This window comes from Momordica charantia (assembly GCF_013281855.1).
Source record: "Momordica charantia cultivar OHB3-1 chromosome 9 unlocalized genomic scaffold, Mcharantia_2.0 BLBB01000009.1, whole genome shotgun sequence".
Lineage (NCBI taxonomy): Eukaryota > Viridiplantae > Streptophyta > Magnoliopsida > Cucurbitales > Cucurbitaceae > Momordica > Momordica charantia.
The window spans coordinates 12,145,513-12,173,482 of record NW_028275167.1 but is presented as its reverse complement, the minus strand read 5'-3'; the positions used below and the strand labels follow the sequence as shown (position 1 = coordinate 12,173,482).

The 27,970-nt window shown below is 37.4% G+C and overlaps 1 protein-coding gene across 2 annotated transcripts; it reads left to right on the top strand.

Moving 5' to 3' along the window:
• Window positions 1-42: 42 nt before the first annotated feature.
• Window positions 43-27,970, top strand: LOC111022289 (ATP-dependent Clp protease). Of its 2 annotated transcripts, none has more exons than XM_022299455.2 (15): window positions 43-833; window positions 1,594-1,655; window positions 1,849-1,949; window positions 2,035-2,114; window positions 10,179-10,229; window positions 11,408-11,482; window positions 11,560-11,637; window positions 23,828-23,884; window positions 26,274-26,371; window positions 26,468-26,567; window positions 26,725-26,829; window positions 26,961-27,023; window positions 27,169-27,291; window positions 27,459-27,605; window positions 27,705-27,970. In XM_022299455.2, the coding sequence occupies exons 1-15, from the start codon at window positions 228-230 to the stop codon at window positions 27,780-27,782; spliced, it is 1,824 nt and encodes a 607-aa protein (XP_022155147.1). In that variant the 5' UTR covers window positions 43-227; the 3' UTR covers window positions 27,783-27,970. The 2 variants fall into 2 exon arrangements, with proteins under 2 accessions (XP_022155147.1, XP_022155148.1); XM_022299456.2 differs by having other exon boundaries at window positions 45-833; window positions 26,301-26,371.

The following is a 27,970-nucleotide window of genomic DNA, read 5'->3' as shown; positions in this document are numbered from 1 at the left end:
ACATGTACACATTTATTGGGTAAAACATAAAAAGGAGTGGTACATTGGTTGGTGTGAATTAAATGAATCTCTAGTGGGAATTAACTCTGAATTTGTTTCGAGAAGGAAAGATCAAGAGAGTGGCACTCATCGTGTCTGCTGCAGAGCACGGTTCCATTTCTCATCGGCTCATTCCCTTCGTAAGAAGAATCAGCGGAGCAGAGGCAGTTGTTGAAAGCAAAGCAAGCATGATTCCACGATTTAGAGTGAAGAACAGCACCGGCTTCATCAAGCTCTTCAGATTCACAGCCACCGCCGCCTCGATGTTCCGCCACCGCTCCTCAGCCCCACTTCCTTGTCTCGAGCCCAAACCCCACGCCGCCGGATTGAGCCTTTGGTTTTCTCAGAAACGCCACACCTGTAATTGGAAAGGAGCCTCCGACTACGATTACATTAGGGCCGATGTCAACTGTCCGAGGTGCTCCAAGCAGATGCCTGTCATCTTCTCCAATCGCCCATTGTCCATTACGGGCCGCGAGACTGGCGTCTATCAAGCCCTCAATCTCTGCCCCAATTGCAAAACCGCCTTCTATTTCAGACCCTTCAAGTTGCTTCCTCTGCACGGCACTTTCATTGAGATTGGTAGGGTTAAGGGCGCCACGGACTTGGATAAACCCACCAAACCAGATTTTCCCACCATTTCTGGCGGCGGCGGTGCCGATGCTAACTTGGGTTCGCTCCAAACCGACAGTGTCCAGAAAGGGGAGGCGGATTTAGGAAGGCAGTTGCTTACTCCCAAGGAAATTTCTGAGGCGCTGGACAAGTTCATCATTGGACAAGAAAAAGCCAAGAAGGTCATTTTTCTCGAGCATTTTCTAGTTTCTACACATTCTGCACGATTTTCGTGTCCTATTTTTTATAATTGAGGAAGTATATGCTTTTCTTTTTATGGTTTGGCTAGAAACCGCATAGAATAGTTGATAGAACGAAACTACAAATGAGGGAGTACTATCCCTACCGAAGCATGGAGTGTTACAGAAAGACTCCAATTGGCAATGATAGAAGAAAACGGTAATTATATTTATAAAAATAATTAGAAAGAATTTTCCATGAGGAAGTTAGAGAAGTTGTTTTTTCATATAGAACTACTGAATTTTGTTCAGTTGTTTTTTTCCACTAGCATACCCAAATATGTTTTCACTGAATTTTATTATAAGATGCAAAAGTTGGTTTTCCAAACAACACCTAGAGAATGACTTATTTTTCACATTTTGTTGGTCTAAGAATGTAGAATATCTATGTTCTGTGATTTCGGTTAGATGGTTTGATTTCTTGTAATTTTCCTTCTTTTTGTTGAAAGATATCTCATCCTTTTCTCAAATAATATTTTTAATTAAAAAATATATCCCCAAAATAAGGCTCATTAGCTTTTGATTTACAAAGAAATTTGGGTCCCAGCTACTCCCAGCTTTTTGCACCTATTCTGCACATTGGGATGAAAGGGAGGGGCTTAATCCACAAAGGAGTCTAGTGTTGTTTAGGATTGTTAAACTCTTGGTCCATTGGTTTTTCCATGGATCTATCATTTTTGTTGATATAATGTTAACATTTCAGGTGCTTTCTGTGGCAGTATACAACCACTATAAGAGGATATCTCATGCCTCATTGCAGAAAACGTTAGTTTCTAAGAGTTGTCTAGTTGTGTCATTCTGTAATTATTTTTGAAATATTATTGGTTACCAATGTTTAAGGAGTTCACTGCAGTAGTAAATATTGTAAAAAAACTAATATTAATATCCAGTGGAAAGATATTTCTTCAATTTTAATGGTTGTGCTCTGCTTTGACTTGGTGCCTACATTTGTATTTAGGTCAGGGCAAGGATCTCTGAGTATTGAATTGGATAATGATGATAACGAAATTGTGGAATTGGAAAAGAGTAATGTGTTGCTAATGGGTCCTACAGGCTCAGGTATGATTGATTTTCTTCCGCATTTTTGAGCCTTGATTTTGCAAGAGTTTTCTTCATTAATCATTTATGGAATCACTAAGGATAGGGAAGACATTACTTGCAAAAACCCTTGCCCGTGTTGTGAATGTGCCATTCACCATTGCTGATGCTACTGCATTAACTCAGGCAAGTGCATCCTCAGGATGGTCATTATTCTTTCCTTGTTAATGTTTTTTCTTATATATAAAAATAAAAAAAGAAACAGAACAATTCGTTAAGAAAAACAAAAAAGCATACAGAAAAAAAGGGAGATAAGGGGCCTCCCTAGGTTGATGATTTATAAGGAACAAACCTGATCCTAGTTAATCAGCAAAATGGAAAAATTACTAAATTTCTTGTGAAGAGCACTTCAAGAAGAGTCCATAAGCTGTTCAATTTCTCAGAATTACTGAAAGATATATAGGTATTTTGAAAATGGTTGTTATTTCTTTCAATCATGAGCAGTGCTAGACACAGATATGACACAGATACAGCGACACGTCAATTTTTTAAAATGTAGAACATGGACATGTTGGGGACATGTTTTTATTTTTTTGAAGATACGATATGCCTATGCATTGACATTAGGTGTGGAAGAGATCAAATTGAGCCGAAAAATTGAACCGAACGGGTTTGGGTTGGTTCAATTACATAAATATTCCAATGAAAACCGAACCGATATTTTCGGTTGGTTTTTCTTTGTTTTGTTTTTAACCTAGTTTAAACAACCCGCGCGGTGAACCTACTCCAATACTTGGCAGCGACCCCCTCGGTGCGGGTCGACGAGACCCTTCTCTAGCGCGACAGCAACCCTCCAGCAACTGTTTTCTCTAGGGTTATTAATAAATCTCCTCTTCCTCCTTCAGAATGTATGAACTCAAGTTTTGCATGAAAGAAGAAGATTAAAGCCATTCAGCCACTATTTGTTTGATTCAGCCATTATTTGTTGGTGCAATACCATCAAGATTCACAAGGTTTTTGTTGAATTAGTTAGAAGTTAAGATTATGTGGACTTAGTTAGAAGTTGTTTTAAAGTTGTTTAGATTTTGTGTTTAAATTTAGCAAATAAATCTCCTTTTTTGTTAGGGAAGTTAGGAGGTTATTCCTAGATTTTGTTTCCTCTTGTAACCTATCAATAGTGCCTCTATTCCTCATCTTTGATCAATCAATTTGAGAATTTATTTCTTCTCTCTTTTCTCGTGTATGTCTCTCTGGTGTCTCTATCCTTAGTTTTTATGGTATCAGAGTTAGGTTTAGATTGACACCAGAATGGTTAAAACAGCCATGATGACTGATGTGCGCAAGGATGAGAGTTCCAACGGATCGAATACGACCTCAATTTCTCTCCCTAAAAGCACATCCACGACACCTCACATCTCTATCTCTGAAAACACTTCGCTCCAAATTACCTCTCCAAAACTCAACGGAAAAAATTTTCTGCAATGGTCTCAATCGGCCCTCCTAATTATTTGTGGCCGCAGTCGACTCGGGTACATCAATGGCACGATAGCAGAACCAGATGAAGCTGACCCTTCTTTTTCCGTGTGGGATGCACAAAACTCAATGGTCATGACATGGCTCATTAACTCGATGGAGGAGGACATTAAAGAATCCTTTCATCTTCTACTCAACAGCAAAGGATCTTTGGAATGCGCTCACTATGGCTTTTTCTGATTTTGATAACTTGGCTCAATTGTTTGAATTACGCAATAAGGCACGTTCCTTACGACAAGGTGAATCCGATGTCACCCAATACTACAGCTCATTACGTAGGTTGTGGGCTGAACTTGATTTATGTCTCAATCTCGAATGGGAGAACTCGAAGGATGCTGAACGCTTCCGCAAACACGTCGAGAAGGAACGAATTTATGATTTTCTTGCAGGTCTTCGTCCGGAATTAGATGATGTGCGTGGCCGCTTACTTGCCACAAAGCCAATCCCAACCATTGACGAAATCTTCGCAGAAGTTCGCTGGGAGTCAAGCCGTAAACGTGTGATGATGGGTGATACACCCACAAAACCTCTGTCTCTCTCACTGGAATCATCAGCTCTGGCGGCACGAGGTCCACCACCACCTTCATCCCGATCTACTCGTCGGAACAACCTATGGTGTGATCATTGTAAGCGCACAAACCATACAAAAGATCGGTGTTGGGAACTCCATGGTCGTCCTCAACGGAAGAATTTATCAGGGGATTATCGGCCACCTCTACCTACAAATACTCCACCTTCTCGAACCAGCTCCTCCGGCTATCAAGTGGGCCCTAGTGTGTCAAACTCCCAAGATTTGGCCACCTCTCTCCCTCCATTTTCGAAGGCACAACTTGAACAACTCTATCGCCTCTTAACACCGCCAGTTGAGTCTACTCCTTCGTCAAGTTTTGTGGCACAACGAGGTATTATTAGTGCAGCTTTAACAAGTCAGCAGCATTCCGATCAGTGGATCTTAGATTCGGGTGCAACTGATCATATGACCGCTTTTCATGATATGTTTACCATGTACTCACCCAACCCGATTCAGACACATGTCAAGCTTGCAGATGGGTCATCGGCCATTATTAAGGGCTTTGGTTCTGTTATTCTTAGCCCAAACATTACGTTGCACTCAGTGCTCCATGTGCCTAAATTATGTTGCAATCTAATTTCTGTTCAGAAGTTGACTCATGATTTAAAGTGTCAAGCCCTGTTCCCTGACTCTAAGTGTTTGTTTCAAGACTTGATAACGGGAACGACGATTGACAATGCTGATGGCTTTGAAGGGCTCTACTACTTTAGAGGACCAAGTCTAAGAAATAAACAAGTTCTCCAGGTTGGTAGTGAGTCGAATTCTAGGGAACAACAAATTCTACTTTTACATCGCCGTTTAGGGCACCCGAGTTTTCAGTATCTTAAACATTTGTACCCTTCACTTTTTCATAAAGATGACCTTTTTACTTGCGAAGTGTGTCAACTTGCAAAACACTCTCGTACATTTTATCCTTCTGCTGAGTATATACCATCCAGTCCATTCACAATGATTCATAGTGATTTATGGGGTCCGTCTCGCATCAAAACTATGTTCGGTAAACGTTGGTTCCTTACCTTCACTGATGACCACACTAGGGTTTGTTGGGTCTATTTACTTAAAGAAAAATCAGAAACTGCATCAATTTTTCAACAGTTTCATTATCTCATTCATAATCAATTTAATACGAGAATCAAAATTCTTCGCACAGATAAGGGGACAGAATATTTTAATCAAACATTGGGAACTTTCCTGTCTCAAAATGGAATCATTCACCAAAGTTCCTGTGTCATTACCCCCCAACAAAATGGTATGGCTGAAAGGAAAAATAGGCATCTTTTAGAAACTGCTCGTGCTCTCATGTTCACCAATTCTGTTCCTAACTGTTTTTGGGGTGATGCTGTCCTTACTGCTTGTTATCTCATTAATCGGATGCCCTCGTGTTCTGAAATTTAACACTCCACTAGAAATCTTACTCACTATCTATCCGCAAATCCGATCTGTCCTCACAATTCCCCTCAAAATATTTGGATGTACTGCATTCACTCATGTTTATGATCATGAACGTCACAAATTGGAGCCAAAAGCCAGAAAGTGTGTCTTCCTTGGTTATTCTCCTACTAAAAAAGGCTATAAATGCTATTGTCCATTCACCAATAAATTTTACACTACCATGGATGTCACATTTTTTGAGTCTCAATCTTTTTTCTCCCTAAATTCCCCTCAGGGGGAGACTGAGCCTATTACAAGTAGTCTTGATGGAAATTTTTGGGAGATTGACGATCTAAATACCAGAATTGAGTCCCCTCAGTCAAAAATACCTGAGATTGATGGTCTAAATACCGAGTCACCTCAGCCAAAAATACCTATCCCGATCATCCCAATTACTCAGATAGAAGAGTCAGTTCCTATTATTTTCTGTAATAATGAAGATGATCAAGTCAACCCAAATCGAAGTGACAAGCAACCTGAGACTCTTGTTTATTCTCGGCGACAAACGGTTCAAAGAGGAGTGGAGCCACCAAAGTTTCAACAGCAAAGTCATGAATCCATCTCGTCCATAGGTACTGAACAATCTACCCTTGTGCCTCAAGACAATACTAATGATCTTGATCTTCCTATTGCACTTAGGAAGGGTGTGAGATCGTGTACTCAACATCCAATTGCTCGATGTATTGGTTATAGTCATTTATCTTCAGCTGTTCAGACCTTGGCTCTCAATCTGGAAGCCAATGAGGTACCAAATTCCATTCAAGAGGCTATGAGCAATCCACAGTGGAAAAATGCGGTAGATGATGAAATGAAGGCTTTGAAGCTTAATGATACGTGGACAGTAGTTGATCGTCCTCAAGATAAACCAACGGTAGGATGTCGATGGATCTTTACTGTCAAATATAAGGCTGATGGGTCTATTGAAAGGTATAAAGCAAGATTGGTGGCCAAAGGATACTCTCAGACTTTTGGGGTAGACTATGAGGAGACATTTGCACCCGTTGCAAAATTAACACAATCCGTGTCCTTTTGTCCCTTGCTGCAAATCTGGATTGGAAACTACAACAACTGGATGTCAAGAATGCATTCCTCAATGGAGATTTGGAAGAAGAGGTGTACATGGACCTTCCTCCTGGATTTGACATTGATAAGTATGATGGAAAGGTATGTAAGCTGAAGAAATCTCTCTATGGTTTAAAACAATCCCCACGTGCATGGTTTGGGCGATTTTCAAAGGCTGTTTGTAAACAAGGATATACCCAAGCTCAAACTGACCATACAATGTTCTATAGGCACTCTCAAGGTAAGATCACCATCCTCATTGTTTATGTCGATGATATTATCGTCACAGGTGGCCATCATGAAGAAATAGAGAGACTAAAACAGGCACTTGGAAAGGAGTTCGAAATAAAGGACCTGGGAACACTTCGGTATTTTATAGGGATGGAAGTTGCAAGGAGCAGAACTGGTATATCTGTATGTCAAAGAAAATATGTACTAGACCTCTTGAAGGAAACCGGAATGCTTGGATGTAAACCATCTGATACTCCAATAAGTCCCAATCATAAGTTGGGAGAGAGCCTAGATGGGGTACCCGTTGATAAAGGGAGATATCAGTGTCTTGTTGGAAGATTAATCTATTTATCCCACACTAGGCTGGATATTGCATTTGCAGTGAGTGTTGTAAGTCAATACATGCATGCTCCTACTGAAGAACACATGGAAGCCGTGTATCATATTCTTAGATATCTTAAAGGAACTCCAGGGCTTGGATTATTTTTCGGAAAGGATGATGACAGAAAGATTAAGGTGTTTACAGATGCTGATTGGGCAGGTTCTATTCAAGATAGGAGATCTACGACAGGATATTGTACCTTCGTATGGGGTAATCTTGTTACATGGAGGAGTAAGAAACAATCAATTGTTGCAAGAAGTAGTGCTGAGGCTGAATTCAGGGCATTATCTCATGGTATTTGTGAGATAATGTGGCTGAAACTTCTTCTCCAAGAACTCAAGATCAGGTTTGATAGTTCAATGGAAGTCTATTGTGACAATAAGGCTGCAATTGCTATTGCACACAATCCAGTGCATCATGATCATACTAAACATGTTGAGGTTGACAGGCATTTAATCAAGGAGAAGATTGAAGAGAAAATTATAAATTTGATGTATGTTCCATCATCTGATCAAGCTGCAGATATCCTAACAAAAGGACTCTTGAGACCCGTGTTTGAAAGGTTGTTGATCAAGCTGAAACTGTTCAATCTGTATAGTCCAGCTTGAGGGGGAGTGTTGAATTAGTTAGAAGTTAAGATTATGTGGACTTAGTCAGAAGTTGTTTAGATTTTGTGTTTAAATTTAGCAAATAAATCTCCTTTTTTGTCAGGGAAGTTAGGAGGTTATTCCTAGATTTTGTTTCCTCTTGTAACCTATAAATAGTGCCTCTATTCCTCATCTTTGATCAATCAATTTGAGAATTTATTTCTTCTCTCTTTTCTCGTGTATGTCTCTCCGGTGTCTCTATCCTTAGTTTTTAGTTTTTCTTTTTCTCTCTTTTTTTTATTTTTTAATTTTATAGAAAGGGCTATATTATTTCTCTCTGTTCTTAAAATTTCATTGATCCTAAAAAAAGGAAAAGAAAGCTGGTTTCCTCTAGGAATTTTGACGATGCTGCATTGCCAAATGCATGACTTTAAAATATTAAGGACAACGGTACCCTTCGTATCCCACATATCTCCATAATGGTATGATATTGTCCTCTTTGAGCATAACCCTCATGACTTTGCTTTTGGTTCCACCCAAAAGGCCTCATACCAATGGAGATAATTGTCCTCTCTTATATACCCATGATCATTCACTTCCTTAGCCAATATGGGACTTTGTTTGCACTTCTTACAAACCTAACATAAAACAAAACCCAAATCTTGGTTTGAGATTTAGAAGTCGTTTCTGAATTTGGGGTAGATAATTAGGGCTTTTTAAATTCAAGAGGCCATTTTCTGAATCTGGGTATGGATAATTAGGTCTTTTGAAATTTAGGAGACTTTAAAATAATTGAGTTTGGATTGAACCGAACGAAACTGATTTCGATTCGGTTCGGTTTTGCATATATTTAATCGAACCGATTTCGGGTTTTCCCTCCCTGCTTGAAAACTGAACCGACCCAAACTTTCTTCACCCCTAATTGACATAGTAATGCTTCTAGTTACTAACCACACAAATTGAACAAAACAAAATTTGCTCGACATTACAAAATAAGAACAGCAGGGGCCAAAGCTGTAGGAGGCGAAGCACGACAGCGGTAGGGGACTCTTATTCTTCCCAAGACAAATTAGGGTTGGGTTTTCTTTTAAAAAATTACAGCTTTCTTATTTATTTTTAGAAGGCTTAAATTTTTTTTAAATAGACTACATTTTCTTTGAGTTTTTTAGACAGGCGTGTTGTTAGCATGTCCGATATTGAAAACAAAAAAAAAATAAAAATAAGACACGTTTTTGGCATGTTTTATACTGAAAATGAAGTGACCATGCTTCTTAGTCGAGAGCCCAAGTAAACCATTTGTGGCATTTCTCTGAAGGACCTTAACTTTTTAAAAAATCCATTGATCAGAGAATTTCATGGAGCATAGAGGAAGTATCCTTTGCTTTACACCAAGCCATGTAAAAGTTTCAAGAATAACCTCCCAGCTTTTAGTTGCAAGATCACAGTGAAGGATAAGGATGAAGATATCGATGTCGATGTCGATGTCGATATGACGATAAAACTTCAACAAAAGTTTATTTAAATCATAAACAATCATTTTAAGCAAATATGTGATTAACATACACAATAATTTAAGAATGAATAGTGAATGTCCATAAATCAACAAAAGTTTGACTAATTCATTGATAAATAGACAATACTAGTTCATACAAATACATTATTTAACAATAATAAGATGTATTTTTTGGTTATTGACAATGATCAAATATGTTATTGATAAATACAATGAAGGAGAAGGAGAGGTTGCTATATTTCTAACTTAATTTATATATGAATTTTTTATCCTAAATTCTTGGTCTAACCCAAAAACTTATTGTGGAAGTTTTTAAAGTGAGAAAAACTTAAGTATGTGTTAATAGTAAGTAGAGACGAAAAGTTGTAAAATATCACGGATATCAACTAAATATCGTGGATATTGGTAAAATATCGGTAAAATATGGACAATATCGACAAAAGATCGCGGATATTCTGACAAGTTAATGGTCAATGAGAAATATTGGCAGAATATTGAGGGTAATTACAAAATGCTTTGGGACATCGAGGCCCAAATAGAAACATGAAACCGAGCAATGGACAAGATCTCCTCAGTCCTCTCAAAAACTCTCTACTCTCTAAAAGTCTCATTGTCTCTCAATCTAAAAACTCCACAAAATAGCCAAAAAAAAAAAAAAACTCAAATGTTTTATTACTTCATAATATTTAAACTTATTATTACCTAGAGGCATTGGTTGGTTCAGTAGATTTAAAATTTTTCACTCTCTCCTTCCCAAGCAGGTTATGGTGTTGTTTCTCTCAATCAAAGCCCCCACAAAACAGCAAAAAACAGCAAAAAAAAAAAAAAAAAAAAAATCTCAACATGTTTTATTACTGTATAATATTTCAAATTATTATTACCTAGCAGCATTTGTTTGGTTGGTTCCGTAGATTTTAAATTCTCACTCTCTCCTTTTCAGGCGGGTTATGTTGGAGAAGATGTGGAATCAATATTGTACAAGCTCCTCATGGTATTAATTTATTTGATTTCTCCTCTTCTGTCAATTAAATTAGTAAGTTATCTTTATAAGGAACACTAAGAAGATTTCTTTGACTCTTGAGTTCAAAATCAGTTGTTTGACCAAGATATGCACAAAGTGATGACTTTTGAATCACTGGGTCATATTACCATTTACATTTTGTGTTATTATTACTAAGTTGAATTCTTAAAATGTCCCAACATCTAAGTTTTGGCTGAATTCATTCAACCTTTTGAAGTCTGGGTAGATGACTCCGAGGTTTAAAGATGGCCTGGGATATGGTTATAGTGTTTATTTATTTGTATATCATAAACCATCAAGCTCTTGAAGTGTCAAATAAGTAGGGGCACTAACTATACGTGTTAGTTATCCTACCATGTCTTTTTTTACCCATGTTCAGTTTTTGGAATTGTAATTATAATTTATGCATTACTGTTGGACTTAGAGGGAATAGGTTCAAACTATGGTGGCCACCTATTGGCAACAAAATATAATAGGGTCGACGGTTGTACTGTGAGATGCAAGCTAGCCCAGACATTCATGGATATCAAAAAAAATTAATGAATTACTCTTGGACAGTTTTTTTGGAAATATCCTGTTTAAATTCGTATTACATTCATTGAGGTAGGGATTTCATCATTATCCTTCTCATCAGTCATTGTTTCAATTTTGTACCTTCTGTAGATCATAAACTGGTGCATATTTTTTCAATTTTATGAATTGGAAATACTATTAAAAGATGATAAAAGAAGTCCAAATAGAAATCATAGACTTGTGATATGTTGCTTGCCTATGGAATAGAAGAGAAGCAGTTTTGGGCCTTTTGGCATTATTTACTTGCTGTTCAGAATTTACTTGTAAATGAGAAGTGGATTAGTGGGCGGCAAATGATGGGATATAAACAAAATATTAGGTGTACCTGCTCTTTGAAAAACCACTGACAGTTTTGCAATTAGTTATCCCATGGGTGATGGATTCAGGGTCTGAATCCTGGGAGATATAGAATGAGAGCTCAACTTTATTGTCATATACCTAGCTTCACCATTTGAGGAAGTATGTGAAATCTAAGGTCATATTTATTTTTGTATTTTTGGTGAACAATAGCTTTCGTACCTTTTTTATTTGTCACTGTACATTTTCTGATTCAATACATCTGCTTAATTGTACAGGATGCAGAGTTCAATGTAGAAGCAGCTCAACGAGGGATTGTATATATCGATGAAGTTGATAAGATAACTAAGAAGGTATAGCATGGTTTAAGATGATAGTTTTAGTTGTCAACTTTCTTGTATTTGTCATAATTTGCTTTATATCTTATTAGAATGAGAGCATGAACACTGGCAGAGATGTATCTGGAGAGGGGGTCCAGCAGGCACTATTGAAAATGCTCGAAGGAACTGTGGGTATCACAATTTGACAGTAAAATTGTGTATTTTTATTCTTGGTTTTTTTTTTCGTCTTGCAGTGCTTCATCTGTTTTCCTTGCTTAATATATTAGTTGGATCAAGTGTCAAATAACTTACATGTGAATTTGATGTTTTTTTTAAAAAATAAATGAACAAGAAATAAACCTTTCATTGATATATGAAAAGGAAGAAAAATGTTCAAGGATACAAACTCCGAAAAGGAGCGCAAAAGGACTAAATAACCAGATATAGAACAAATCTCCAAATATCACAAGAGTATAAAACATCATAGAATATAACGCCTAATATTTTGACAAAACAACAAGCCAAAATAATCAAAATATAACGCCTAATATTTTGACAAAACAAGAAGCCAAAATAATCAAAACCACTTCTTTCAATGTGCAAATACATAAGGAAAACCGTGCAACCATGAAGATTTGCTGCTACCAATCCATTTTGACATGGTAATAACAAAAATCTGCAAGAACAATCGCTTTTTTGGATAGCATGCAAGGACAATGGTCTTAGACAACTTTTGCAAGAACCAAAGGTGGGTGTAATTCAATTCTCAATGCTACCAGTAGGCCCTACGAGTTGCTACCATTTGAAGAATCGAATGTGCACAACTAAGGGAGAATGCTGACATCTTTGCTTGGTCGCACAAGGACATGCATGGGTCGATCCCAAGTTGGTAGTACACCGATTAAACATTGATCCTAGCTTCAAGTCTGCATAGCAGAAAAAAAGAGCCGTGGATGCAGCATGCAACTTGACTTCTGCTTCCGTAGTGGAGCAGCTCATGAAGGTTGACTTCATCAGAGAAATTAATTACCCCGAGTGGCTTTCCAATGTGGTGCTTGTTAAGAAGGCCAATGACAAATGACAGATGTGCATATATTTCACAAGCCTTAATAAGGCATACCTAGAGGACAACTTTTCCTTGCCCAGGATAGATCAACTCATTGATGCTACTCTCAGGCACGAGATGCTGACCTTTATGGACGTATATTTAGGTTGCAACTAGATCAAGATGCAGACCCAAGGCCAAGAGTACACTTCGTTCATAACCAATCAGGCTATTTTTTGTTATAAAGTAATGCCCTTTGGCCTGAGAACACTGGGGCCACCTATCAAAGGATGGTCAGCAAGATGTTCGTCAAACATATTGGGCAGAATATGGAGGTGTATGTCGATAACATGTTGGTCAAGAGTAGACAAGCAAATCAACATGAACCTGACCTAGCTGAAGTCTTTGCGTTTTTAGAGAGCACAAGATGAGGTTGAAACCTGCCAAGTGTGCCTTTGGGTTACGCGGGGAAATTCCTAGGCTAAGAAGTGCGGACATGCAACATGGATACGACACGAACACGACAACACGTCAATTTCTAAAAAAGTAGGATATGACAAGCTGTGGACACAATAATTCTATTTTGAAAAAAATATGTGTGCATATTTTGACATATTTCAAAAACGAAGAAAAGAAAGGAGAAATGCTTGAAGAAATGCCAAGAATATCGAAGAAGTAGAAGAAAACGATGAGGAGGGAAGCCGGTGGGGAAGGGAGGCGTTCACGTGGGTAGCAGATGTGAAATTGGAAAGGAAACCTAATGGTATTGTGTAGGGCCTCGGGCTGAAATATTAAAAAAATATGAAAATAGAAATGAAATAGAATCCTATTGGCCTTGGGCTGAAATATTAAGAAAATCTTGAGATGAAAGTCATTTAACATTTCGCCATGTGTCCTCTTCGTGTTGCTCACGTGTCCTTTAATTATGAAAAATCCAACACTTATTTTACCATGTCGGTGTTCGACACCGACACTTCACCATTTTTAGCGTATCGGTGCTTCCTAGTTCCTAGGCTTCTGGTGCACTAGAGACGGGCGAGGCAAACCCAAAGAAGATATGAGTTGTTCTGGAGGAGTCTTTGATTTTTCTTTTAACAAGATACTAACTTTTTTTTTTTTTTTTGGAGTAAGAAAAGATACTAACTTCTCATTGATGAAATGAAAAGGAACAAGATATTGTTCACATATGTTAACTCTAGAAAGAGTGAAAAAGAATAGAAAGTAGAAAATAGAAAAATACAAAGAATAAGAAAGAACTACAATACTAAGAATTACAAAGAGCTACAAGGGACTAATAAAAGCACCCCAATTATTGATAATAAGAATTGGAGGAGTCTTTGAGGAGTCTGAAACAACTCCAAACTCCAAAGCTTGAACGAGAAGACCGCTGCCTTCAATTGCTTTGTCTCAAAAGTCTGCTGACAAATGCTGATGTAGAACATTTTTCTTGAATAGTTGTGGTCAATTATTTAGATCTTGGTGGTAATCTTGATATTATTCCACCTTTTGGTAAATGCTTGTAACTGAGTAGCTTTAAGATTTTATTTTTACAGCCAATAGCTTTTCATTAGTTATTTTACAGCAGGTAAATTGTTGTTTCCTTAGCTGTTAGGTTTTACCTTGGTTGTTAGTAAGTTGTTAGGCTGTTACCGTGGCCTTTTTATTATAAATAGAGGCCGCGGTGCTCATTTGCAGAATTATTCAATGAATTAAGAAAATTCTCCATGCTTGGATACATCAAATGCTTGCCCTTATTCAATGAATTGAGAGTGTTGAGAAAAAACAGAGTTTGATCTCCAGTAAGATGTTGGTTGCAAGATCCTCAAATGTGATAGATGCTCAACGACTTCATTTGTTGCTGTCACATGAAGAGCCTCCTCATGAGTTTTCATCTGACAAAAGATACTCTAAATTTGAAGTTAGGTTCGAAAATGCAGAGGGTAGCCCAAATGTTCTTCCTATATTGGATAGCATTTCGCCGAAACTCTTGTCTGCTCAAGGTAACGAATTGAGAATTGATCCTCAAACTTTAGAAGGTGCTAAGGTAGCCAAGGCAACTGAGGACTAGATTGATAGTAGCCCGACCAGATTGATAGTAGCTCGACCAGATTGATAGTAGCCCGACTCTTGACCTGGATGTACTGCCACCTAGGACTATTCCCCCTGCCATTTTTTTACTCGAGGAAAAAGAATGACTCTTCGAGCCAAGCAAAGGAAAGAGGAGGATTTCAGAAGGACGTTTCACCTCTCAGCCACGGTATCATCAATTCTACAAGTGAGCAGGCCAATCTTCTAATCAAGGATAACGTTTTGTCTGAAGATGAAGAAGATTTCAATATTAGTGTTAGTAGTGCAGATCCAGCAGAGTATTTGGAGGAGGAAGCGGTTGTTAATGATGATTTATCAGAGGTTTCCCTACGAGAGGAATTTAATTTACTTTTTGCAGAGGATAATCACTCTTCTGCAAAAATAGATTCCATTCCTTCTCCTTCTCGAGAGCAGACTTTGGGAGTCGAAAAGGCTTCTTGCGCAGAAAATCAAAGGTTTTTTTCAAATTTTTTGAAGATGTTGGTCTTACCCTAGTTCCAATCACTGATTAGGTAGGCTTTTATTATGGGCATCAGGTTTTTGGTTGGTTCCACTCAGCAGTTTTGAGGGTTGAGTTTTTTTCGCTTTTGTGTCTTTTCTTGGTGGAGGGAGGTTTCAGTTTCTTCTCTTCTGGCGATTAGCTTGTGTTAAGTGCTGGTTTTGGATTCCTCCTCAGCAGTCTGTTCTTTGTTTTGGCGAGCTTTCTTGTAATCAGTGTTCAGCTTCTGTTCTTGGGCTTCAGTTCTCATATTTTTATGGGTTTTGTTTTCTATGTGCTGTTTGTTTTTTCTTTTTCCTTTTTCGCTTCCTTTGGGAGCTTGTATCCTTGAACTTTTTTCTTCGTTTTCATATTATCAATGAAAAGTTTGTTTCTTGTTAAAAAAAAATGTTTGTCCTGTTTCAAAATACTGAGAAAGAGCGGCAAGTTCGAGTGGATCAAGGAATGCAAGAAGGCCTTCCAAGTCGAGGAGTACCTCGTCTCAATGCCCTTCCTCTCCAAAAATTCCTAAGAGACGAGCTCTATTTTTAGTTATCCACCTTGGACAGTGCGGCAAGTGCAACTCAAATGAAGGACGAAGATGGTAGGCAAACTCCGATACACCACTCGAGTAAAACCATGTTGGGGATAGAGATGATATACCCCAGGTGGATAAGTTAGCCCTCGCCCTAATCACCTTGACTCGAAAGTTGTATCCCTACTTCCAAGCCCACAAGGTCACACTCCTCACCAAACACCCATTGCACCAAGTTTTTAAAAAATTTGAGGCATTTGAACAAGGTTGATGTGGGTGATTGAACTAAGTGAATATGTCATCCATTACAACCCCAAGGATGACAATTAAGGGCCGGTGGCTGACTTCGTAGCCGAACTCACAACTCCACGTCTTGCTCGGCCCGCCGCAAGTCAGAGAAAGGAGAGACCACCCTCCAAACCTTGGACTCTCTACATTGACAGGCTGTCCAACGAGCAAGGGTGGAGGAGGTGTGTTGTTTGTGTCACTAGGGGGAAGATGCCACAAGTACACCCTGAGGTTCCAAGTTTGGGCCTCCAACAATGAAGCCGAGTAAGGGGCACCCTTAGCCGGATTGAGCATGGCAAAGGCCATGGTCGTGGCCCATCTGCACATCTTAGTGACTCACGGCTGATCGTCAATCAAATTATGAAGAATACCAAGCCAAAGATGAGCGGATGACTGAGTACTTGGTCAACGGATGGTTTGAAAGCTGCAAAGTCAAGCAATTCTAAAGCTCTCAAAATGCCAACGTGGACGTGCTGGCTTGGCTCGCCTCTTCGTACAAGATCGACCTAACTTGAGCAATTTTGGTGGAGATCCTTTCCTTGAGCTTGCAAGAGATTGAAGTCATGGAGATGGATCCTTTCCTCGAGCTTGCAAGAGATTGAAGCCATTGGTTAGGTGCCTAAGTGTTTGTTTATTATTTGCAAATATTAGCGGTAAATTCACTGTAATATTAATTGTTAGTTTATATGTATTGAACCTCTCTTCTATGTAAGAAGGCTATGTATTTCTTCTTTTTACACATTGGAATACAAATATTCCATCAAAACTAATTTGGTATCAGAGCTAAAATAAACCCTAAGATCCCAAGGGCCTTTAGAAACCCTAGTCACCATCCCTACCTTTAAACCCTAGCCTGTTGCAATTACTATTGCCGGAACCCTAGCCGTCGTTTGATGCATCCTACTTCCGGCACAGTAGGTCTCTATTTTGGCATCCATCCCCTTCGTCTCGTGTCGGTTAGGGGAGATCTTCGTGGGTCTGTTGAGGTCTTCGTGGTTCATTTTCGATCGTAGAACTTCTGGACTTTGTACGTTGGCGTCGTGGGTCAATGTCAATTTGCCACAGTATACAAGACGTTGCCGGAGAAGGAAGGCGTTGCGTGCGTTGTTGAAGGGAGTGCTTTACCAGTTTTTTGCCATCGTCGGTTTTGTTCGAGACTGCAAAGCAGAATCGCCAAAGGGAGATTGGTCGCCGAGGGAAAGAGGAATCTCGCTGTTGCCATCCGCGCCTATTCTGACATTGCAAACGTTCACCTTTGGTGGATTCAATCATTGCGAACCGTTTGCACCTGTTCTGGGGTTGGTCTTGGTCTTGGTTTGTTTTGCCTTAGAAACCCTAGGTTGGTTCAATTCGGTTCGCACTTTGGTCTGGTCTGGTTCGTTCGATCCGGTCTGTATTTTGCTAATATCAGTGTTTTTGGGTTTGATTTGTTCTATTTAACCTTCGTTTTTACCATTATGATTGAAGAAATCATAGAAATCGTTGAAGTGACTCAAAGTCTAGAGGAATATGAAAGTGACTGGAAGCAAGTTCACACTAATAGTGTTGACTCAAAATCATTTAGCAAAGATCATCTATCACAACGACTAGATACCAATTCTTCATTTGGTAATCTTTGTATGTCTTCGGCACAAACAGGAAATTACCCTAGAGCACTTTCTTGTTTTGGCTCATCTTCATGGATCATTGATTCTAGAGCTTTTAATCATTTGACTAGCTCTTCTAAAATATTTGAATTATATTCTCCTACGTATTGCAATGAAAAAATTAAGATTGCCGATGGAAGTTTCTCTTCTATTGCAGGAAAGGGAACCATTAAATTAACCGAAAATATTACTGTTCAATCGGTTCTTCAGGTTCCTAAATTAGCATGCAATCTTCTATCAGTTAGTAAAGTCTCTAAAGATTCTAACTGTCTTGTTACTTTCTATGCATCTCATTGTGTTTCTCAGGACTAGTCGTAAGGGAAGTCGTTTGGGTGTACTAGGATGTTGGATGGCCTCTACTACTTTGATGAGCCTTCTGGTAGTTATAAATTAACTCAGTGCTTTAGTAGTAATAGTTCTCCTTCTGTTAAAGAACAAATTATGCTTTGGAATTTTAGGCTAGGACATCCTATGAATCATACTGGTAGACGGTGGTTTGTAACTTGTGGTTTGTAACTTTTATTGATGATCTACTTGATTGTCTTGGGTTTATTTATTGATAAACAAATCTGATGTGAAAGATATTTTCAAATGTTTTTATAATATGATTGAAACCCAATTTCAAACCAAAATTAGTATCTTGCATTCTGACAATGGAACGGAATATTTCAGTGAACATTTGAGTGAGTTTTTAAAAAATAAAGGCATTGTTCATCATTCCACTTGTCGAGATACTCCTCCACAAAATGGTATTGCTTAAAGAAAAAATAGGCATTTGTTGGAGGTTGTTCGGGCCATAATGTTTTCTATGAATGTCCCTAAGTACTTATGGGGGGAAGCAGTACTTATGGGGGGAAGCAGTCCTCATGGCTACCTACGTTAATAAATCGAATGCCTACTAAAGTTTTGAAATTCAAAACTCCTCTCGATGTTTTGAAAGGAACTTTTCCAACAACTCGTTTGAACTTTGATTTACCTACCAAAGTTTTTGGGTGTACCACTTATGTGCATATTCCTAGTTCGTTTTGGTTAAAATTAGATCATAGGGCTATTAAATGCATTTTCTTGGCTATGATTTTAGGAAAAAAGAAAGGGTATAAATGTTTTGATCCTCAAACAAAAAAACTACATGTGAGTATGGATAGTGTCCTTTTTGGAAAATCATTCTTTTTTTACCTAAAATTATCTTCCGGGGGAGAAACTAAATTTAGAGGAGGATAATTTTTGGGATATATCTGTCCCCTCCTAATGTTATAAGGCCTAACTTTACTAGTTCTAGTTCTGACTTTACTAGTCCTTTAATGCCAAGTGTAGAAAATTATCATTTAGGGGGAGAATTACTACGAAACGATCCAATTGATCTAAATCCTGAGTTTAAGTTTTATACTAGAAGAAGACTAAATCAAACGAATGAGGACCAGATAGCAGACTCATCATAGACCCAATCTGAAACTCCGAGGGATGATTATGAAACTCCAGGTAATCAATCTTCCATCCGTGTCGCTCCAAATATTGAAAATGTCTCATTTGTTCTTTCTGATGTAGATGTTCCTATAGCCTTAAGAAAAGGAACTCAAACTTGCACCAAATATCCTCCTCCAAACTATATTTCTTATGAAAAATTGTCTAAGTAGTCATAAAGCTTTTACATCTAGGATAACTGACTTGTTTATTCCAAGAAACATACAAGAAGCTCTAAATGATCCAAATTGAAAAATAGCTGTTATGGAGGAGATGAATGCTTTGAAACATAATTGTACATGGGAGGTAGTGGATTTGCCGAGAGATGAGAAAATTGTGGGGTGCAAATGGATTTCTACAATCAAGTGTAGTGCTGATGGTAGTGTTGAAAAGTACGAAGCTAGACTAGTTGCAAAGGGATTTACTCAAATCTATGAGATTGATTATCAGGAAACTTTTGCTCTTGTTGCTAAAATCAACTCTGTTAGAATACTTTTATCCCAGTTGCAAATTTAGATTGGTCCTTTCACCAACTCGATGTAAAAAATGCCTTTTTGAATGGAGATCTTGAAGAAGAAGTATTTATGAGTTTACCACCAGGTTTTGAAACTAATCTTAGGAAGGACGAAGTATGTCGGTTAAAGAAATCTCTATATGGACTCGAACAATCTCCAAAAGCATGGTTTGAAAGATTTGGTAAGGTAGTCACGAGCTATGGATTTCTTCAGAGTCAAGTTGATCATACCATCTTTTATAAATGCTCTTAGAAGAATAAAATTGTAATTTTGATTGTCTATCTAGATGATATTATTCTTATAGGTGATGGTGAATTAGAATTGGCCATCTTAAGAAAAAAGACTTGTAAGTGAATTTCAAATCAAGGGCCTAGGAACATTGAAGTAATTCCTATGAATGGAGTTTTCAAGATCTAAGAAAGGTATCTTTATTAATCAAAGAAAATATATTCTTGATTTACTTGGAGAAACAAGTTTACTTGGATGCAAGGTAGCTGAAACTCCTATTGAATCTAATTTGAAACTGGAAGCTGAAAAAGAAGAAGTAAAGAAGAAGAATTAAAGGATAAGGAACAACATCAAAGCCTTGTAGGAAAACTCATTTACTTGTCTCACACACGTCCAGATATTACTTTTTCAGTCAGCATGGTAAGCTAATTTATGCACTCACTAGGATCAGTTCACTTTGAAGCTGCCTATAGAATTTTAAGATATTTGAAGGGAACTCCAAGCAAAGATATATTGATAAAAGAAAACCCAACCATCTACAGGTTGAAGTTTATACCGATGCTGATTGAGCAGGAAGTATAGCAGATAGAAGTTCTAATTCTGGTTATTTTTCGTTTGTTGGAGGTAACTTAGTTACTTGGCAAAGTAAGAAACAAAATGTAATGGTAAGAAGGAATTTAGGACCCTAGCCCATGGTATTTGTGAAGGAATATGGATAAAAAAGCTACTCGAAGAACTGAGAGTCTTGTAGGAGGCACCCATATGAGTTTATTGTGACAACAAAGCTGCCATCCCCATAGCCCACAATCCAGTTCAACATGATAGGACTAAGTATATTGAAATTGACAAACATTTCAAAAAGGAAAAAGTTGATAATCTCCCAACAATAAAGCATACTGTTGATGTGTTGACAAAAGGACCACCAAAAGTACCATTTGACGGGATGATTGACAAGCTAACAATGAAGATATCTTTAAACCTACTTGAGGGGAAGTGTTAGTTTATTATTTGTAAATATTAGTTGTAAATTCACTGTAATATTAATAGTTATTTTATCCGTATTTTCTTTTATGTATTGAGCCTCTCTTCTATATGAGAAGGCTATGTATTTCTTCTTTTCACATTGGAATACAAATATTTTATTCCATCAGAACTAAGTTAAAAGGGAGGAAGAACTCCCTGACAGCTGTGGAAGCACATTGGTTCCAGAGGCATTTCCTCAAGGAAGAGATTCTTTACAAAAGAGGATATTCTCTTCTCCTCAGATGGGCAAGGGTACATAATGGAGGAGGTCCATGGAGGGAGGGGTACGTGGCAATCACGCTGGGGTGCTCATTAGCCCCCAAAATTCTAATGCAGGGCTATTATTGCCCTATCTTAGATGGATTCTCCAAGTGGCCTATCTTAGATGGAGTCTCCAAGAAGTTTGCCCGAAGGTACGACTGATGCCAGCAAATAGGCCAGGTACCAAGGAGATTATGGATGAGCTCTCAATCAACTGGAGTGAATATGGCGTCAATTGATTATCCATCAGCTCTTGTGCCTTTTTTTCTTCAGGTTTTTGATATCACATCAAATTTGAGTTGCTTCAAAAGGTCTTACTAACCATTCTCTTATATCAGTATCCAGATTTAATAAAAAACTTTTACCTTACTGAGTTGAAGGCGAAGGAGTCCGGAGTTATTGGGTTTGCTTAAGGGTCTTGTAATTAAGAGGGACTAGGGAGGATGTGATATGTTGGAAGACTGAAGCATATGAGATTTTTACTTTCTAAATCTCTCTTCCTGAAGTTGGCTGATTCTAACAGAATGTTTGATAAGGAAATGACTTTGGTGATATGAAAAGGATGGATGCTGAAGAAACTTAAGGGTGCGTTTAGTTGGTGGTTAGGAAATAGAAATTTGAAACAAGGGATCCAATGAAAAATAGAGTTGTATTATTTATTTTCAGTGTTTTCAGATATGTGTTTGGTAGCATATTTGAAAATTGAATCTCAATTTAAAAAATTGTTCAACGTGTATTTAGCAATATATTTGTAAACTAGTAGTAGTTATCAACTAAATATTTAGTTTAATCTAAAATAATATTAATTAAATTATTAACATTTTTGGTATAAATTTTGTATAAATATTACAATGTTGTATAATTTATAATACATTATATTTTACATGTTTTACTTTTAACAAAAATGAAATGAGTTTATGACATGAAATAATATATTTATCAAAGTTTTTTTTTCCTTTTTTTTTCTAATGTAATTCTGCATTTTAAAGTTTCAAATTCAAAATCTGAAAACACTAAAAACGTAAAAATGTTTGTTTTCAGAATTTCCACTGGATCACATAATCCTTAAATAGTTTTCAAAAACAAATCTGTCAAAAGCTGCCAAACGTATATTTACTAAATCCATTTGATTCGGTGAATCTGAAAACAAGAAACAGAATCCGGATGGCTAACCAAACAGGCCCTAAACTTGTCTGCATGCTTCCCTCTAGTGATATGCTGAAGAGTCTAAATATGTGCCTCTCTTCAGTTTGGTGCGTAATGTGCAAGGAAGGGATGGAAAATCATCTGCACCTCTTCTTTCATTGTACCTTTGCTCATGCCATTTGGGCTAGATTACTCAACCTCTTTCGTATTCCTTGGTGTTTCCCGCACAGGAATAATTTGGCGCTTTATGAGACTATTTGCAGCAATCTGTTCAGAGGGCAAGCTTATGTTTGTACACCAATGCAGTCATGGCTACATTATGAAGGATTTGGTTCGAGAGAAATAAGAGGGTCTTCAAAGAGAATTCATAATTTTGATCGAGAAAAATAAGAGCGTCTTCAAAGAGAATTATTCTAGTCAAGAGGACTTTTCAAACTCCATTAATCGTTTTGGTGTTATCCTCTAAACATTTTTGTAATCACTCCCTTGTACAAATCATGATCAATTGGGCATCCTTTTTGTAACCATTTGGTCTTGTGGGGATCTCCATCCCCTTTTTTGTATGGCCTTCTAATCAATACATTCCTCAGTTTTTGAACAAGATACAAAATTTTCATTGATAGATAAAAAGGAACAAAAATGTTCCAAGATACAAACCCTCGAGGGAGTGAAAAAAATAAGATAAAATATAAAGTAAAGTAAAACAAAGTAAAAATAAAACCTTCCCAAGAATAAAAAAATGATATTACGAGAATAATCCGCAAAAAAAAAAAAAAAAAAAGGTGAGCACCACTGAGACGCCTTAAACTTAGCTAAGATCAAAGCATTCTTACCAAACTCTTTGCTTGTTTTCAAAAAGCCTTTGGTTCCTTTCAAACCAGAGTTTTGAAACAATAGTTTTGATCGCATTGACCGAGATCAATCGAGCTCTTGGAGAAGGAATTGGGCCAAAATGAAGCTGCTGTAAATTACCCCGAAGAGGTTTATGAAAAAACCCACTGGAAGTTTACAAGAGAGGAATAGGTTCTCCCAAACCCACTGAAGGTTACAAGAGAGGAATAGGTTCTCTCCCAACACCTTACTGCATACGGACAGAGAAATAGCAAATGATCTTGGCAGTCAAAACTTGCTAAACAGAGAACACAGATGAAAGGTTGCAAATTGCGGTTTGGAAGCTTCTTTTGAAGTGGTATATTTGCCGTATTTAGGTTTCCAAAAAGTACTATCCATGTAAGCACAGAAACTTTTCTGGACACCCTGATCTCCATGGGGCTGACAGCAGCTCCTTTGGTAACTTTTGGCCATGGCATGATGCTAGTACACCATTACAGCCCTATTGATGTGTTTCATGCAGAAATTCAGGGGAAAACTTGAGTCATCTGTTTTTCTTCTGTGATTACAGTTGAAAATTTTTGGAATTTAACAATGAACTGTCGGATCTTATTTACTTTGAAGACTTTCTTTGGAGCTTTTTCTCCAATTTCTTTTGTAACTATAGTTCGTTTAGTATAATCTCCTTGGCTCCTTGGCTCTTGTCGGGTTAATGTCTTCGCATGCTGTAAATTTTTCTTTTTATTAATGGAAGTTTGTTTCCCAATGCCAAAAAAAAAAAAAATTTCTTTTCTCATTTCCAATTTATGTAAAAACCATTTAATTTCTTTCAGGTAGTAGATGTTCCTGACAAAGGTGCTCGGAAACATCCTCGAGGTGATAGCATTCAGGTGAAGTTGAACTGCAATTTAGTAGTGTCTTATTGATTTTCTTCTTTGATTTGATTATAACGTGCAAGTCACATTAGACCATTACATCTACCTTCAGCTATGAGCTATCGAGCTACTTGAACGTGGAAGTTACAATTCACCTAACCTCTCTCACTCAGATTGATGTGAATGTCTGGAAGTGATGATCCCATCTTTTAAGTTATTAACATTACAAATTCATGTATTCAAAACGCTTTCTAGATGTTTGACATAGACAACTTGTTGAAGATAAGTCACCATCTTATTTGTAATGTCGCAATTTAGCTGCCTTGAGCTGCTGGCTTACTGTTAACGGTTTTGGTCAAATCCATTCTATTCCTAAGTCCTCCCCATTTAAGTTTCTGCTTTCATTTTTAGAAGGTATGACTATTTGGGACATAGCTCAATGAAATTAAATCCTGAACATGTTTTTAGTCAGTATTTTGAAAAGTGTGCCTTGGTGTGCTTACCAAGCCCCATGGCAGTTCATCGCTTCTTCCTCATGAGGGTGCCTTGCTTCAAACGTCCACATTGAGGCACACGTACTACTACCCTGCAATGATTTATTTTTTCCTTTTAAAAGAAAAAGTTGCACAAATCACCTCTAAATCATTGGGGTTCTGATCACACCAATTTGTTCAATTAACACGTCAAACTTGGTAAGTAAAGGGTTGAATTTGGACCCAACCTTTAATAACAGTTTGACTTCCATTAACACCCTCTCTTTGTTATTTAGTTTAAGGGAATCCCCATTTTAACCTGCCTCACCCTTCCCTATCCTGATCCTGATCTTGACCGTATTTTTAAAATTATTATTACGTATTTTATTATGTATTCCACGTCTCCGATTTGGACCCTAGTCTCATTATTTTAATTATTGTTATGTATTTTTATGATGCATTCTACTTTCCGACCTCAACCTCAACCCCGACCTTGAATTATTTTAGTTATTCCTATGTTTTCCATGTCGGTCTCTCTTGACTCTAGTATTGACTGCAGCCTGCAACCTAGGCCCTAATTTTCTTTTTTATTATATATTATGCGTCTTTGTCTCAATTTCAATTTCGGCTTTGACCTCAATCCCAACTTTATTTTCTCTAAAAGAATATATATATTTTTATGTATCCCATGTCCCCACTTAATCCACCTCAAGCTTGACCTTGGCCCTATGCTCAAATCATACATCACAACCATTGTTTTATCTCAAGTAATATTGTCGATTTACATTAGAACTTGGTTATTACACAACTTATACTCTTCATTCGAGTGGTTGAGAAGGTTTCTAACAGAACATTTTTTTTTTATGAGAAACATCGTACTATTTCATTGATGTGATGAAATATACAAAACAAAAAAAAAGAGGGGAGCAAAGCCTATGCCTGGGGAGGCAACAGAAAGGGCCTCCAATTACTCAAAAAGTGTAGAAAACCCATAACTATGAACATATGTTGAATTTCTACACCAAGAAATATCCAAAAGATTACACCATCCATGAAGCTCTCATGTGGTTTTCATTTTTCTTTGAAGATGCGGTTCTTTCTTTCCATCCAAATAGACCAAAGAATACCTAATGAAATTGAACCAAAGTTGCTTTTTTTCTGTGAAAAATGTGGCCACAAAAGAGAACATTCAGCATGTCGCGAAGATCCCTTGGCATGACAGAAAGCAACCCAAAGGACGATAGTAGAAGAATTTGTGGAGGAGATGCACCCTCGAATCCAGCCTCTCCACATGAATTGAGCCCTTTGACCTGAAGGATCTCATGAGAAAGTTCAAACCATTTTATCAAAGACCTTTTCTATAGTCAATTTATAACCACTCATTTCTTTTGCTATCGCTTCCAATCATCAATAATCTCATTAGCAATGAGCTATAATCAGTCTACTGGCAAAGAATGAAAAAGTTTCTAACATAACTATGACGAATAAGCACCTCACTTCCTCCAACTGTGCATCTTCCCGTGGTTGGAGTCAACCCTATAAAGAGTACTAAAAAACCTTTACTGTTTCTGTGCTTTGCTCTTGAGCCCTAGAAGGCTATTGTACTTTACTGCAGTTCACGCATCAAAAACTGTTTTTAGTCAACTAGGTGGAAATTGTAGCAGATTGGAAGTCTGAATTAAGTTCATCTTTATCCATTCCAGAGCAGAGGCATCTTTTTTTAAACAAGGCTATAAAAAACAATATGAAGTGGGCTGAGTTTGAGAAGAGAACTAGATTTATTCTAAAGAAACTAATATGAGTTGGGGAGTGTGTTTTTACATGTGTTTTGAGCATTCTTATTTGGAATAGAATGAAAATATGAAATAACTAATGTTTAGCTTTTATTTTATTTCATTTTTATTGTTCTGTTAATATATTTTGCTTCCTAGGACTTAAGTTGCTATGATGCATGGCAGATGGATACAAAAAATATTCTCTTTATATGTGGTGGTGCATTTGTTGGCTTGGATAAGTGCATTTCTGACAGGTAGGGAATTTCTTAGTTCTAAATGTCAAACTAAATTGATGTTATTTTGTCCTATTTTGATTCATGTACAGAAATTGAAAATCCACCTTTTTACAGGCAGCATGACTCTTCAATTGGCTTTGGAGCACCAGTTCGTGCTAGCATGAGAGCTGGTGGATTGACTGATGCAGTAGTGACATCTTCAATACTGGGATCTGTGAGCCCATAAACCATTAAAAAGTTAAAATGTTTCGTCACAAAGGACTTATTTTATTTTATTCACTTTTTGAACTGAGACTCGACTCCATTTTTTCCCTTCCATTTCAGAACCGGTCTTCATTCAACAACTGAACCGAAGGTCTTTTAACTTTCAGGTAGAAAGCAGTGATCTTGTTACTTATGGTCTCATACCCGAATTTGTTGGACGATTCCCGATCTTTGTGAGTTTGTCAGCTTTGGACGAGGATCAGCTTGTTCAGGTTTTTCTAGACTTTTGGGTTATCTTTATTTTGATGTTTCCATTCTAGAAATGTGCAGGTTTTATATTTTTCATTTCTGTTCTGTTTTTGTTTTTAAGACAGATCTCTTCATCTTAATTTGTCTTTAATAGGTTCTCACAAAACCGAGAAATGCACTTGGTAAACAGTACAAGAAGATGTTTGGAATGAATGATGTGAGTTTTCGTTTTATATATAATTAACTAACCATTTATTACATATATGTGAAATGTGTTACCATGTTACTTTTTCTTACATTGATGAAAAAAACTTAAAAAATTCTGGTAAATCCAGCTCACTTGAGACTGTATAATTTTGCAGGTTAAATTACATTTCACCGAGAACGCTTTAAGAATGATTGCAAGGAAAGCAATGAAAAAGAACACTGGTGCTAGGGGATTAAGATCCATTTTAGAAAATATTATGACTGAAGCTATGTTTGAGGTATCAGATTTTAGGATGCAACGTGTTTAATCTCCAACAGTTGCTGTCTCTCTACTTTCAACATCATATTCGTGCTTGGACATATGTTCTTTTTTCTTTTTCCAAGTAATTTTGCAATGTTGTTATGCTGGAAAGTGCTGCCTCCAATATTAACTCATTATGCTCAGGTTCCAGAAACTAGCAGTATAAAGGCAGTTTTAGTTGATGAAGAAGCTGTAGGATCGGTCGACACTGTAGGATGCGGAGCAAAAGTTCTTTGTGATGTTGATGAACTAGAGCGATATGCAAATGGAGGAATAGTGAGAGATCTGAAGGTATTCTCTCCTGATGTTCATTTTTTTTTCTTGTCAATCTTTTGCCTCAGTTTAAAATTGGTGGATTATGTTGTCTAATGCATTTACCACGACGTACAGGGAAATGGTTTGTTAGCAGAGGGCGAGGGTCGGTTCTCGGATGGAGTCGAGGTTCCATCAATAACTATGAGATTGTAGATGCATTTTAAAGAGCATATATGTAAATTTATTGTGTAATCAGTATCACTAGGGAGAAGTACACAAGTAGTTCATTTAGAGATCTTATTTTCAATAATCCCTTTAAACCAAACAAATGTATAAGGCTAGCCCATTTATAATACAAGTCCATATGAGGAAGGGGCAACTACAAGAATGGTCAAAATAAA